At 36.0% G+C, this 14,113-nt stretch overlaps 6 protein-coding genes across 6 annotated transcripts; 5 read left to right on the top strand and 1 right to left on the bottom strand.

Moving 5' to 3' along the window:
* Window positions 1–10: 10 nt before the first annotated feature.
* Window positions 11–940, top strand: C9374_005862 (uncharacterized protein; the record flags this gene model as incomplete). Its single annotated transcript, XM_044695659.1, has 1 exon — window positions 11–940. One exon carries the CDS (start codon window positions 11–13, stop codon window positions 938–940), a length of 930 nt encoding a protein of 309 aa, XP_044547749.1.
* A 103-nt stretch (window positions 941–1,043) lies between these two features.
* On the top strand, window positions 1,044–4,030 carry C9374_005861 (uncharacterized protein; the record flags this gene model as incomplete). Its single annotated transcript, XM_044695658.1, has 3 exons — window positions 1,044–1,974; window positions 2,041–2,836; window positions 2,884–4,030. 3 exons carry the CDS (start codon window positions 1,044–1,046, stop codon window positions 4,028–4,030), a joined length of 2,874 nt encoding a protein of 957 aa, XP_044547748.1.
* A 141-nt stretch (window positions 4,031–4,171) lies between these two features.
* On the bottom strand, window positions 4,172–7,312 carry C9374_005860 (uncharacterized protein; the record flags this gene model as incomplete). Its single annotated transcript, XM_044695657.1, has 1 exon — window positions 4,172–7,312. The coding sequence occupies one exon, from the start codon at window positions 7,310–7,312 to the stop codon at window positions 4,172–4,174; it is 3,141 nt and encodes a 1,046-aa protein (XP_044547747.1).
* A 200-nt stretch (window positions 7,313–7,512) lies between these two features.
* C9374_005859 (uncharacterized protein) lies at window positions 7,513–9,069 on the top strand (the record flags this gene model as incomplete). Its single annotated transcript, XM_044695655.1, has 1 exon — window positions 7,513–9,069. One exon carries the CDS (start codon window positions 7,513–7,515, stop codon window positions 9,067–9,069), a length of 1,557 nt encoding a protein of 518 aa, XP_044547746.1.
* Window positions 9,070–9,548: 479 nt separating this feature from the next.
* C9374_005858 (uncharacterized protein) lies at window positions 9,549–11,171 on the top strand (the record flags this gene model as incomplete). The annotated part of the gene is made up of 1 exon (XM_044695654.1): window positions 9,549–11,171. The coding sequence occupies one exon, from the start codon at window positions 9,549–9,551 to the stop codon at window positions 11,169–11,171; it is 1,623 nt and encodes a 540-aa protein (XP_044547745.1).
* An 835-nt stretch (window positions 11,172–12,006) lies between these two features.
* C9374_005857 (uncharacterized protein) lies at window positions 12,007–13,578 on the top strand (the record flags this gene model as incomplete). Its single annotated transcript, XM_044695653.1, has 1 exon — window positions 12,007–13,578. One exon carries the CDS (start codon window positions 12,007–12,009, stop codon window positions 13,576–13,578), a length of 1,572 nt encoding a protein of 523 aa, XP_044547744.1.
* Window positions 13,579–14,113: the final 535 nt, after the last annotated feature.

The following is a 14,113-nucleotide window of genomic DNA, read 5'->3' as shown; positions in this document are numbered from 1 at the left end:
GACACAACGGATGGAGGTCTATTTGGAACGATCTTCGGATCAAGCTGCTCGGACACAACAACCACTGAAACGGGCTCTCATTGTTTACTCATCCTCGGATCCAGAAATTTTCATGAAGATTGTTTATGAAAAGTTTTCAAGTTTTGTAGCGACCACACAGAATTCGGAAAGACAAGCAAAATCAGATATAGCCTATTCATACACGCCAGAAAAATTATGCTTTTTGAGTGGACTTGATCGGGTTGAATATCATCAATTTGCTACATCATATGTTGATTTGATTGGAAGACATGATTTATTGATATTTACTTTATATTCTGGAGGTGATTGGCAAGCTCATAATTCATCAAGTGGATTAGAACAATATTTACTGAATGAAATTGAATCAAGGAGAGTGAGTGTGTTGTTTTTAAGAGGAAGTCATGGTAGTGCTCCTTCTAAACTTGGATTTGTGAAAGCTTCTGTCAAGTCAGGTTATGTAGATTTTGTACAAGGCACTACAGCCATCAATCTTCAGGAAATGAATGAATTGAGTTTAAAAAGTTCAAATATTGCAGCATTCATGAATGAAAATGCGCAATATTTTAAAAAGGAGGCTAATACTACTTGCTGTGACTTGGAAGACTGTTATTTGTGTGGAATAATGGAAACATCGCTGGTAGATTTGAAGAAATGGCATGTTTTGATGAAATCTGCTCATCATCCTAAACAATTATCTTTACTTGTTCACAAAGATTACAAGGTGATGTTTACTCCATGGTATGGTTGTTCACACAAAAATCAGGTGTCACATGATATTGTCTTATACTTTTGCAGATATTTACTCTATGACGCATTTCAATCCTCCGAATCCACAATGAAAACGAGACTGCTGAACCAACTTTTAAACCTTCCTCAATTTTGGGATATTAATGTTCGAACCCATGTAGGGTTCGAATAAATTGTTTTGTTCAATTCTTTGATGCAACCGTAGCACAGACGTTAGGTTGAAATTGAGCGAACTTGATTGTAAAATGTTTCAAATTCCTGCAATAAAAAGAAAAATGGCCAGCTTGCAACAAAGGCCATCATCATCTTTGTTGCAACTACCTCCAGAAATCATTACGCAAATATTCTACTACGTACAAGAGGCTCCGGATGTGTACCGTTTGGCTCTCTCATCCAAACTATTATTTTCAATTTTCCAGTATGAAATGTCGTATCATCTTGATTCCATTCGTTTGGAATATCTCAATAATCCATCGTTGAGAAATAATACCAATCAAACGAGTTGTACTTCTACACCATTCCGAGCCACACGACAAAACCGATTAATTGAATTGTTTTCTCGGAATGATCCTTCATGTCCCAGCGAGAAGGTCATGATGTCGTATGATCACTATTTTGAAAAGAGAAATCTCATGTACAAGAAGGCGTATATGGACAAATTGCCAGACCTTCCCGATACGATTGAGGATAAGGAACGCTTGACCTCAGACATGTTGGATGTACCTTTGGCCATCACTCCATTTGAACACGAAGAAGATCATCATGAAGACGATGAAGAACACAATGATGAGGACGAGGAGGATGAACGACCATTTCTTAAATCTAGAAAGAAGCCCAATATGGACAACCTATATAACATGACTTTACGATCATTCCAGAATCGAATGCAAAAGATTCTACTCAAGAATCCATTAGCTCGAATTGCTCTTCAATGTCTTTTCGATTTCAATCAATCTCATGCAACATCGAATAAGACCAGATTCATCGTTGCTGGAGGTTTTATTTTACATGTACTCACTGACTGTGGATCCTGTGATATTGACATTTTTTGTATCAACAATGGTGAAAATGAGGTCACTGTTGATAATGCTCTCAAAGGAGTTTTGATTGAGATGGAAAAGAGATTTAGAAAGGAGAAGATTGATTATCGTCTTTTGAAGACCAATGGAACACTGAATTTGTTACCAAAAACAAACGGCAACAGAGGTAAGTATATAGATCTCGAATCGTTCGTGCGTTGAATGTAATGATCATGCACTCCTACGACATTAGATATGAACCATAGATATCCCGATGCTCGAGCAAAAGAAAGTAAGCTAGCGGTGCAATTCGTGTTAAGAAAGGTCCAAACTATTGAAGAGTTGATGTGCTTCTTTGATATTGACTGCTGCAGATTTTGCTACGATGGCCAGCAAGTGTTCACAATTTTGGAGGGTTTGAGAGCATTAAGGCATCGATTGAACTTTGTCTCTCGAGAACACATTCAATCAGGAATGTACATGGACAGAGCTGTCAAATATTTCAGGAGAGGATTTGGTACTTTGTGTGTCGATTTTAAACATCCATTACAACACAATCTTCATATTCAACCTTTTATTAATTGGCTTCGAAATTTCGTAATTGAAAATTTTAATGAGGACGAGGAACCAAACTATGACCACGAATTAATGGCTGATGAGATGTGGAACGGTTTTGGCACACTTGCTCCATACATGTTCTTCTTTCACAACTTTACAGACATCAGAGATTTGGATGAGGTCAACTATTATGCTGTTGTTTTGAAAAGCTTAGATTACTGGCTGGTTGAGTGCGTTTTGCAGAATGGTCTTAAAAATTCGTTGGATTACTTTCTTGAAAATGGCGACTACTCTGACGGAAGATGGACTGCCAACTTTAAGCACATTCAAGTTACTCCTTTAAATTACCAGGATGCAGTTGTTGATGGTATCATTCGGCATATCCAAGAGGAAGATGTTCACTATTTTTGTAGAAATATTCCTGATTTATTTTCCAAACATTGCGCATTGTTTATTACAGAGGGATATTTAGATTCACACCTTGCCCAAAAGTACGTATATTTGAATATTATCATAATATATTAACATTTAATGAAAGGTATCATTTCTACAAGTGCTACCTATGTGGCAAGTACTCTCACAACGGAGATAACGTTCACTTTTGCAGAGATTGTCACAAGTTTAATGAAGAGAACAAATTACAGATCATGAACAAAACTCATCTTCAAGGTAAAGTTGCTATTGTGACAGGAGGACGGATCAAGATTGGATACGAGACAAGCAAAATGTTGTTAGAGAAGGGAGCAACCACTATTGTGACCACTCGTTTTCCACACAATGCTTTAAAGAAATTTCAGGCAGAGACTAATTATTCGAAATGGAAAGATAATTTGATCATTTATCCTCTTAATCTCAAAGATGGTAAATCCATTTTGAATTTTACCGAGTTTGTAAAATCTAAATTTTCACGCATTGATATTATTATCAACAATGCAGCTCAAACAGTAAGAAGACCTGTCACCTATTACAAGCCACTTGTTGAAATTGAGAAGCAACATGTCGATCAACCTTTGCCGTTATCAACAGCAACTACTGACAAGAAGAACGATAGCACTTCTACAGTAACTGAGCTACAACAATTGACCACTAATTTGGTGAACGACACACTAAGAATTACTCTTGAAGAACGTCTTCCTGAGGACATTGAGTATAAACCCATGATGCAAGACAAGGATAAGTGGGGAGAACCAGAAGACACTCGTACTCTCAATTCATGGAATTTGAAATTGCCAGAGATTAGCAATGTCGAAATTTTGGAATGTCAAATGATTAACAATATCGCACCAACAATATTGATTTCTCAATTGACCGATGTGTTGAAACCAAAATTTACCAATGACACCGATTTCGATTTTAATGACCCTCTTACCATGTATTCCTTCATCATCAATGTCACTTCTCATGAAGGTCAATTTTCAGCAACTGGCAAAACAGATTGTCACATTCATACAAACATGTCCAAAGCCTCCCTTAATATGTTGACACGTTCAGGTGCAAATTATTATGCGAAAATGGGTATCCTTATGAACAGTGTGGACACTGGTTGGGTTTCCTCTGCTGTTGCAACATTCAAGGAACCACCCTTGACAACACAAGATGCTGCATGTAGAATTTTACATCCCATTCTTTCAGGAACATTTGAATATGGAAAACTTTTTAAGGATTATCGTGTGGTAGATTGGTAACAAGATTCATGCTCTGGAAGAAATACCAAATCATCATTCCTAATGGAAGAATGGAAGAAATATAATAATTCTAATGGAAGAATAATTCTTTTTCCAAATGGCTTAATAACACAACAATCTCAATTTACACATTAATCATCCTTATTGATATCCTCTTCGAAAGGCATGCCTAATCAACCATGGAATGTTTGTTTCTGAAATTCCAAACATGTCAATCATTTCATACAATCTCTTATATCCTCGATGCGAATGAGCCACAAACATGTCTTCACCTCTGCGATCATCAAACGATGTCATTGGACCAAGAGCCCTCCGTGTCGAGATCACTTCATGAATTGTCTCTGCATAATGTTTACAAAATTCTGGATACACTTTTTCAAGATTGAGTTGTACGCTGTTATCAGCCGATATCTCAAAAATGGTGGAGGGTGGATCGACAAATTTTTCAATGGTGGTTAAATCCTTAAATTGTGAAACAATTTCTAAGGAACCTCCCGCGACCGTCGATACTAAATCCATCTTCATGTACACACTTTCAGCAACCAGAGAGGACCATCCTTCGAATAGGGCTGGATGCAACATGACATCGCTCATCAAGAATAGGTGACAATACAATTTTTGAATATTCGCTCGATCCTCTAAGAAAAAGACCTCATTCGAAAGACCATATTCTGTCACTAATTGTTTTAAATGTGAACGCCATTTGAAATCTTTAAATTCTCCAACCAATAACAAGACTGGATGAATATCCATGATAAATTGATCGTGAAATCTCTTTTTCAATTCATACAAAGCCACAATCGATAAATGATGTCCAGATTCAGGTGTTATATTCGTATCTAATTGAGTCAGTACCACATCTTGTTCCGTGACCATTCGTTTCGTTAAGGGTTCCACATATTGATTCCAAACATGTCGTTTCTGTGTGGGTAAATAATGTAAAAATCGTTGACAATTTTCGAGAGACTGAGGATCGAGTCCCCGACGCAACACCAACATTTTTGAAACATCCATTCCCAACTCCAAATCTGAGAATTGAGCAACATCGGTGGACATGGCCACATGCATGGAAGTGAGTGTGTCCATTTTCTGTAAAAAGTCTTTAGATTTCTTCTTCTTCTGATTGGAAACAAGCCATCGATAAGGAGATTCCAGAGTTTGAATGAATGGAATCTTCATGTCATGACAACTCTTAATTCCATATAGAGAATCAAATGCATGAACCATGGAAATGGATTCTTCTTTGAGAATTCTTTCATATTCTTGTTTCGAATGAATCTGTTCGACTCGATGTACTTGATGTGAAAATGTTTGTAAATATCGAAAAGTTTTAGAATCTTTTTTTCTACTGCAATACATGACTGTGACTTGGAAAGAAGTGGAAATTTCTGAGAGATAGCGAGCTAATTGCATAGCATAGGATTCTAAATGTCGTGAATGACCTCGGTTTCCAATCTGAATGGCTAAATGAATGATTTTTGTGGATTTCTTCGAGTGTCGATACGTGTAGAGTTCATGCATGTGTTTCACTCCATCGATTTCAATCGTGGTTATTCCTTTATCGACGTCGATATTGACCATGGAATGTTGATCTTCTCTCTCATGTTTTGGAGTTCTATAATATTGATAACAATAATATTTTGCAATGAGGTCCATAAATTCTGAATTTTCCAAATAAATAACTTTTTTAAAAATTAAATCTCCTCGAAAATACATGTTTCGATCATTGGTAATAAAAAGAGGTACCAATGATGAAAATATTCCCTTATGTCGTTGTAAGAATTTTGCATAATCCTCGCTCATGGAAGCATGTTTTTCCTCATTTACCTTTTTTGGTAATGTCAAAGCCATTACCGTGCATTTTCCTTCAGCATTTAACATGTCATGACCCAATAATTCCATAATTTGTCGATACGACTGCGCATTCAATGAAGGAGAAATCAAACTACGAACTTGTTCAGAATATTGTTCCAATCGTACCGTATGTGTGAAAACTCTGTCCAATTCATATATATCATTTTCAATGAGTTCAAACCAAAAATTTGTACTCATTTCAAATCGTTCCTGAAATGTTTTAGGAATAGTCGTTTGAGACATGGACTCGACTTGATATCGATGATACATGATTAAATTTAACACTTGATGTGAAATGAGATGATTCAATGGATATAAAATCGAAGGAATAAACAATGGAATATCATCATGAGTAATGACCATCAACCATGAATTTTCATACGATTCCAATAATCGCGTTAGAGTTTGTCCAATATGAATTTCTGAAGTCGAAGCATCAACGACATGAATTCGAAAAGTCATGGGACTTGGTAAATTCATTTGAACTTGTTCAAGAGCTTTTGAAATCATTTCAGAATTCAATTCCACAGGTCTCCAAAAACTTGAATCATCCATTCGAAACACGATCAAATCCAATTGAGATTCATTCAATTTTCCATATTGGGGAGTTTCCAAAACAAGCTTCCAATGTTGCCTTAACCATTCTTTAAAAGCGAGAGCTTCCTGTGGCCATTCCTTGACCACATGAATATATTTCATTCGATGTTCACGAGTATGATGAAAAGATTGATTTTTCCATTCAAGTAAATATTCTGGAGGTTGCCATTGATGTGCTTGTCCACTCAAATCCATCCATCCACTCACACTCAATAAAACAACGAGTCCTAAACCTATGAATAGGAAGGCAATGAGTATGAAAAGACTTGACACGAGAATGACAGGTGTGGTTGGATTTTGAAAATTAAATACTTTTTGAAAACAAGAACAAGCACTTGTGAATAATGATGTTAATTGTTGTTGTCTAGTACAACGACGAAGATTGGAAAATGTCTTTCTATGACTAGAATATGAGTGGTTGTTGTTGTTGTAAGGTTGGAACATGGGAAAAGTCGAAGTCGAAGAAGTAGTTGGCTCAACATCAATGAATGAATGATCTTGATTCCTTTCCGAGATGTGAACATTCTTTCTGGAAGATAATTTCACATCTAAAAGTTCATGGTTGATGACGTTCGTGGAATGATGGTTGTTGTTGTTGTTGGTGTCATGATGGTCGTCAACAGTCGAACAACTATTGTGGATCGAATTCAATCGATTCAATAATGAATTCATTGGAGGATGTAAATGTGTGGTTGTTGATAATGTTGATAATGATGATGATGAATGTGAAATGGCATCATTTTCATCGTTGTCAAGATCATCAGATTCTCGAGTTGAGAGTGGATCGTAGTGGTGTGTGATGATGGAGTGGTACCGATGAGAGAGAGGCATTGTTTTTTTTTCAAAAGAGAGAATATTGACTCGCAAGAATGTGATTTCACATGACCATTTCAGAGGGTATGCCATATTTGTCGATAACTGACATTCTGAATCGAAATGAGAATAGACATCTTTTGGAAGTAAAAGGTGTCACACCGTTTAAACGAATATGTAAAGAGAGCACACAAGTTCTGCTTGTCTCTCACAAAAAAATGTCCCAACAAGATGAAATGATGACACAAACGACAACAAGTGTTCGAATCCGTTTAGTGGATTTTGATCATATTCCCACCCACAATCAACCTCATGTATTGTTGAAAAAGAAATTCTCATTACAACAATTGGGAAAGAAGAAATGGCTTTTGAATCGGGAATTGAAATATGAAAATTTCTTTCCTGTGGAGTTTATCAATGATCCTGAATTTGTATTGAATCACATTAAAAAGTATGGATTTGGATTGGAATTTACACAATTAAAAAAAGATCGAGAATTTGTTTTGAAAGTGGTTCAACACAATGGTTTGGAGTTACTATATGCAGACGAGCCAATTCGCAATGATAAAGAAGTGGTATTGGCTGTCGCAAAGGAAATCGGTGAATTATTTGAACTTGCTTCAATAGAACATCGTTTTGACAAGGATTTTGTGTTGCAAGTTGTGAGACTGAATGGAATGGCTCTTTCATGGGCCAAAAATTTTCGCAATGACCAAGAAGTTGTGTTGGCTGCCGTCCAGCAAAATGGAACAGCGTTGCAATTTGTCGAATATGACAATTCAAGCGATTCGAATTGGTATAAAATCGTTGCATTGGAAGCAATCAAACAAGATAAGAAGGCACTTCAATGTGTATCCAAAGATTTACTTCAAGATCATGATTTCATGCTTCAAGCTCTCAAATTAATATTTCCAGAAGAGTTTGAAACCCCATGCTCTTTTGATTATTCATCGAAAGAAATCATGATGAAGATCATTCAAGAATTTGGATTTTTACTTGAATTTGTGTCGAATGAACTCAAATGTGATCGAGAAATTGTTTTGAGTGCAGTCAGAAATCACGGTCCTTCATTGGAATTTGCATCGAATAATTTAAAGAATGACAAAGAAATTGTTTTGAGTGCAGTCAGAAATCATGGTCGTTCATTGGAATTTGCATCGAATAATTTAAAGAATGACAAAGAAATTGCATTACTCGCTGTTCAACAAGATGGTTGGGCGTTGAAACACGCGTCAACAGAATTGAGGGGAGACAAACAGGTTGTGTTCGCTGCTGTAAATCAAAATGGAAGTGCTCTTCTTTTTGCATCCAAAGAGTTGAAGAATGATCGAGAAGTAGTCTTGACTGCAGTAGCTCAAGATGGATCTGTGTTGAGTCATGCTTCCAATGAGATGAAGAAAGACAGGCAAGTTGTTTTGACAGCTGTAAAACGATACGGAAGTGGCATCGAATTCGCAGATGATGAATTGAAAAATGACCCAGAAATTTGGTTCGAAGCCATTCAACGAGATACAAACCATATACACAAAACTTCTAAATATTTATTGAGTGACCGTCAATTCTTGTTGAAAATTGCAAAAATTGTCGGTCATTCCCTTTTGTCTTTGATACCAACAGAAGTTATCAATGATGATGAATTTATGGTGAAATTAACAGATGAAATCAAACGCTCTGGATCTGTATCCGAGTACAGTGATGAATTGTATCAAGAAAGAATGGAAACCTTTTATCATGGAGTGTATTTGGGGTCTAGTTTGGACATGAGGAATGATTAAGATGTCATGAGTTGAAAGATATTTCATGTAAATAACAAGAGTTGGGATTCAATTTAAGTAAACTAACAGGTTTGGCAATCGAGATTTAAAGTAGTAATGCGATACCAAAGAGAGGTACATTGATAATGTGTTACAAATCATCACTCTGTTTCTCCAAACAAGCTTGTGGTTGTAGTTTACGACGATTGTAAAATGTCACCTATTGAGACCATGAGTGGTTGTTAGCTGAAGGTGAAAGGGAAAAGTCGAAATAGTGGCACTGACCTGGTCGGATCATACGCCATGAATGCTCAAGATTCAATTCATTTGCATTTGATAAATGAAAATTCTTTTGGGAAGATAATTTCACCTCCAAAACTTCATTTATGACGCTCGTAGAAAGGTTGTTGTAATAATGATCGTTGTGTGGAAATGAGAGTTTCCAATAGAACTGCTTAAAGTCGCCCGTTGATTCCACAAGTACCAGTTCGCACAAAAAAATGTCTCAACACGATGACATGATGACACAAACGACAGGTGTTCGAATCCTTCTTGTTGATTTTTATCAAGTTGATTTTGATCATATTCCCACCCAAGATCTACCTTCGAACATGCAAGTATTGTTGAAAAAGAATTTCTCTTGGCAACTATTGGGAAAGAAGAAATGGTTTTCGAATCGAGAATTGAAATATGAAAATTTCTTTCCTGTTGAGTTTATGAATGATCCTGAATTTGTATTGAATCATATCAAAAAGTATGGATATGGATTGAAATTTGCATCCACGCAACTTAAAAAAGATCGAGATTTTGTTTTGAAAGTGGTTCAACACAATGGTTTGGAGTTACGATTTGCAGACGAGCCAATTCGCAATGATAAAGAAGTGGTATTGGCTGCCGCAAAGGAAAATTATAGGTCATTTAGTTGTACTTCGAAAGCACTTCGCTCTGACAAGGAATATGTGTTAAAAGTTGTGAAACAGAACGGAAAGGCTATTTTTTGGGGGTATCAATGTCGCAATTACAAACAAGTTGCTCTCGCCACCGTCAAACAAAAAGGAACTGCATTGAAATATATCAGATATAACAATTCAAGCAATTCATATTGGTACAAGCCAGCTGCATTGGAAGCATTCAAACTAGATAAGAAGACACTTCACTATGTTTCCCACAAGTTGCTTAAAGCAGTTCGATATGTACCCAGCTTAAGATATTCCAAGTGGTACCAAACAGTTGCATTGGAAGCTATCAAACAAGATAAGAAGGCACTTCGATATGTTTCAGAAGATTTCCTTCAAAGACATGATTTCATGTTACAAGCTCTCAAATTAATATTTCCAGAAGAGTTTGAAACCTCATTCTCTTTTGATTATTCATCGAAAGAAATCATGATGAAGATTATTCAAGAATTTGGATTTTTACTTGAATTTGTGTCGAATGAACTCAAATGTGATCGAGAAATTGTTTTGAGTGCAGTCAGAAATCATGGTCGTTCATTGGAATTTGCATCGAATAATTTAAAGAATGACAAGGAAATTGCATTACTCGCTGTTCAACAAGATGGTTGGGCGTTGAATTACGCGTCAACAGAATTGAGGAGAGACAAACAGGTAGTGTTGGCTGCTGTGAATCAAAATGGGATTGCTCTTCAATTTGTACCAGAGGAGTTGGAGAATGATCGAGAAGTTGTCTTGACTGCAGTAGCTCAAAATGGGGATGCATTGATATTTGCTTCCGATAAGATGAAGAAAGACAGACAAGTGGTTTTGACAGCTGTTAAACAATACGGAAGAGCCATCGTGTTTGCAGATTATGAATTGAAAAGTGATCCAGAAATTTGGTTAGAAGTCAGCCAATTAGATGTTAAAGATTTACAAAAACATTGTAAGGATTTATTGAGTGACCGTCAATTCTTGTTGAAAATTGCAAAGTTTGTTGGTCATCCTCTTTTGTCTTTGATACCAACAGAAGTTATCAATGATGATGAATTTATGGTGACATTAACAGATGAAATCAAAAGTTATGGATCTGTATCCGAGTACAGTGATGAATTGTATCAAGAAAGAATGGAAACCTTTTATTATGGAGTGTATTCAGGTTCTAGTTTGGACATGAGGAATGAATAAGATGTCATGAGTTGAACGTCATTTCCTTTACATAACAGTTTGGATTCAATTAAAGGAAACTAACAGGTTTGGCAATCGAGATTTATAGTGTTTCGATATTGTAAACAGCAAGAGTTTGGAATTAATTGGAGGAAAACTAATGGGTTTTTAAGGTTGCTAAAATATTGCTTAATTGCAGCAACTCCAGCAACAACAACCACCAAACAATCCCGAAATTTTTTTATTCCAGTAACTGATAGATTTATTGTTGCTTGAAACACATGCAAGTTATTATTCAAACCTTATTCACAACAAGTGACTTGTGGCAACATCGACCACATGTTGTTGCGTTCAACACTTTATTGTGTTCCCAATATTCCGAATGATCACAATTGGTGACCTTAGTTACATGAACGCATTTTCTTCACATTCATTATTTTACCAAGATGGAATATTGATGATTATCTACGTTACATTGTTGTCGTTTTTCTTGCAAACAACATACACTGAGAGATCACTATTGTCCTCAATTGAATGCAATCATGCAAACGTCTCCTATTTTCAATATTGGTTGAACTAGTTCATAATTCTCAGTATCAGTAGGTAAATCTCTTCCAGTAATTGTGACGCCATTGTTTGTGAATATAGAGAAGGTTTTTGGATTCTGCTTATCAAATCGTCATTGTTTGTCGAAAAAATGCTATTAGCAAAAAGCTTTCCTAAATCTTTTTTCTTCATTCTGCAATTTTTATGACGCTCGTAGAAAGGTTGTTGTAATTATGATCATTGTGTGGAAATGAGAGTGTCAAATGGTCTATCGTCCGTTGATTCCACAAGTACCATTTCTCACAAAAAAATGGCCCAACACGATGACATGATGACACAAACGACAGGTGTTCGAATTCTTCTCGTCGATTTTGATCATAATCCCACCCAGGATCAACTTTTGAACATGCAAGCAGTGTTGAAAAAGAAATTCACATGGCAACAATTGGGAAAGAAGAAATGGCTTTTGAATCGGGAATTGAAATATGAAAATTTCTTTCCTGTTGAGTTTATGAATGATCCTGAATTTGTATTGAATCACATTAAAAAGTATGGATATGGATTGAAACTTGCATCCACACAATTAAAACAAGATCGAGAATTTGTGTTGAAAGTGGTTCAACAAAAAGGTTCAGAGATACGAGTTGCAGAGGCACATATTTTTCGCCACGAAAAAGAAGTGATATTGGCTGCCACCAAGGAAGATGGTGTTTTATTTGGACATGCTTCAATAGAACTTCGGTCTGACAAGGAATTTGTTTTGAAAGGTGTGAGACAAAATGGAATGGCTCTTTCATGGGCCTCTATTTTTCGCAAAGACCAAGAAGTTGTGTTGGCTGCCGTCCAACAAAATGGAACTGCGTTGCAATTTGTTAAATATGACAATTCAAGCAATTCGGATTGGTATAGAATCGTTGCATTGGAAGCAATCAAACAAGATAAGAAGGCACTTCGATATGTACCCAAAGATTTACTTCAAGATCGTGATTTCATGTTACAAGTTCTCAAATTAATATTTCCAGAAGAGTTTGAAACCTCAGTCTCTTTTGATTATTCATCGAAAGAAATCATGATGAAGATCATTCAAGAATTTGGATTTTTACTTGAATTTGTGTCGAATGAACTCAAATGTGATCGAGAAATTGTTTTGAGTGCAGTCAGAAATCACGGTCGTTCATTGGAATTTGCATCGAATAATTTAAAGAATGACAAGGAAATTGCATTACTCGCTGTTCAACAAGATGGTCCTTCATTGGAATTTGCATCAGATGATTTGAGAAATGACAAGGAAATTGCATTACTTGCTGTTCAACAGGATAGTTGGGCATTACAATTTGTCTCTTCAGATTTGAGGGGAGACAAACAAGTTGTGTTCGCTGCTGTAAATCAAAATGGAAATGCTCTTAAATATGCATCAGAAGAGTTGAAGAATGATCGAGAAGTAGTCTTGACTGCAGTAACTCAAAAAGGATTTTCATTATGTTTTGCTTCCAATGAGATGAAGAAAGACAGACAAGTTGTTTTGACAGCTGTAAAACAACAAGGAAGAGCCTTAAGGTGTATACATGACGAATTGAAAAGTGATCCAGAAATTTTGTTCGAAGTCATTCAACAAGATGCAACACTTGTACAACAAACTTCTAAATATTTATTGAGTGACCGTCAATTCTTGTTGAAAATTGCAAAAATTGTCGGTCATTCCCTTTTGTCTTTGATACCAACAGAAATTACCAATGATGATGAATTTATGGTGAAATTAACAGATGAAATCAAACGCTCTGGATTTGTTTCCGAGTACAGTGCTGAATTGTATCAAGAAAGAATGGAACATTTTTATTATGGAGTGTATTTAGGTTCTATTTTGGTCAAGAGGAATGATTAAGATGTCATGAGTTGAAACACGTTTGTTTTATCATTTGACTTTCTTGAGATGACTTTGTATATTAAAAAGTGAAAATTCAATGGCGAAATCATGAAAAAACAAGGGAATCAGTGTGTATTGCAGACGGTTTATATGTAAAGTATTCAATATAAAAGAACCTACACACTGTGACATTTCACCTGTAGAAGAGAATTAGTGGATTAATTGTTTAAAAATGTGCAAACATGATCAAACAACATATTCGAGGTGAACCAGCAGCTCCTTTAAAAACTTATTCAACCTTGAACACAATAAAGTCAAATCATTGTTTATAGGAATATCGTAGTTACAGGAGAGACAAATAAACCGTATTTAACAAGATATTTTCAAACCCCTACAAATACCACCGCTACTTGGAACTCAATGAGCAAAGTTCTCTTCATCGTTGGTTGTACACAAAGTCTCCAATGCACACATTATTAATTAATTCCTTAGTCATCACTGATGTGTGGATTTATATGAATCTCCACTTCATCCAACAACAGCTGCTCAAGGT

This window comes from Naegleria lovaniensis (assembly GCF_003324165.1).
Source record: "Naegleria lovaniensis strain ATCC 30569 chromosome Unknown tig025, whole genome shotgun sequence".
Lineage (NCBI taxonomy): Eukaryota > Heterolobosea > Eutetramitea > Acrasida > Naegleriidae > Naegleria > Naegleria lovaniensis.
The sequence above is the reverse complement of the archived record's forward strand: the minus strand, read 5'-3'. Positions and strand labels throughout refer to the sequence as shown.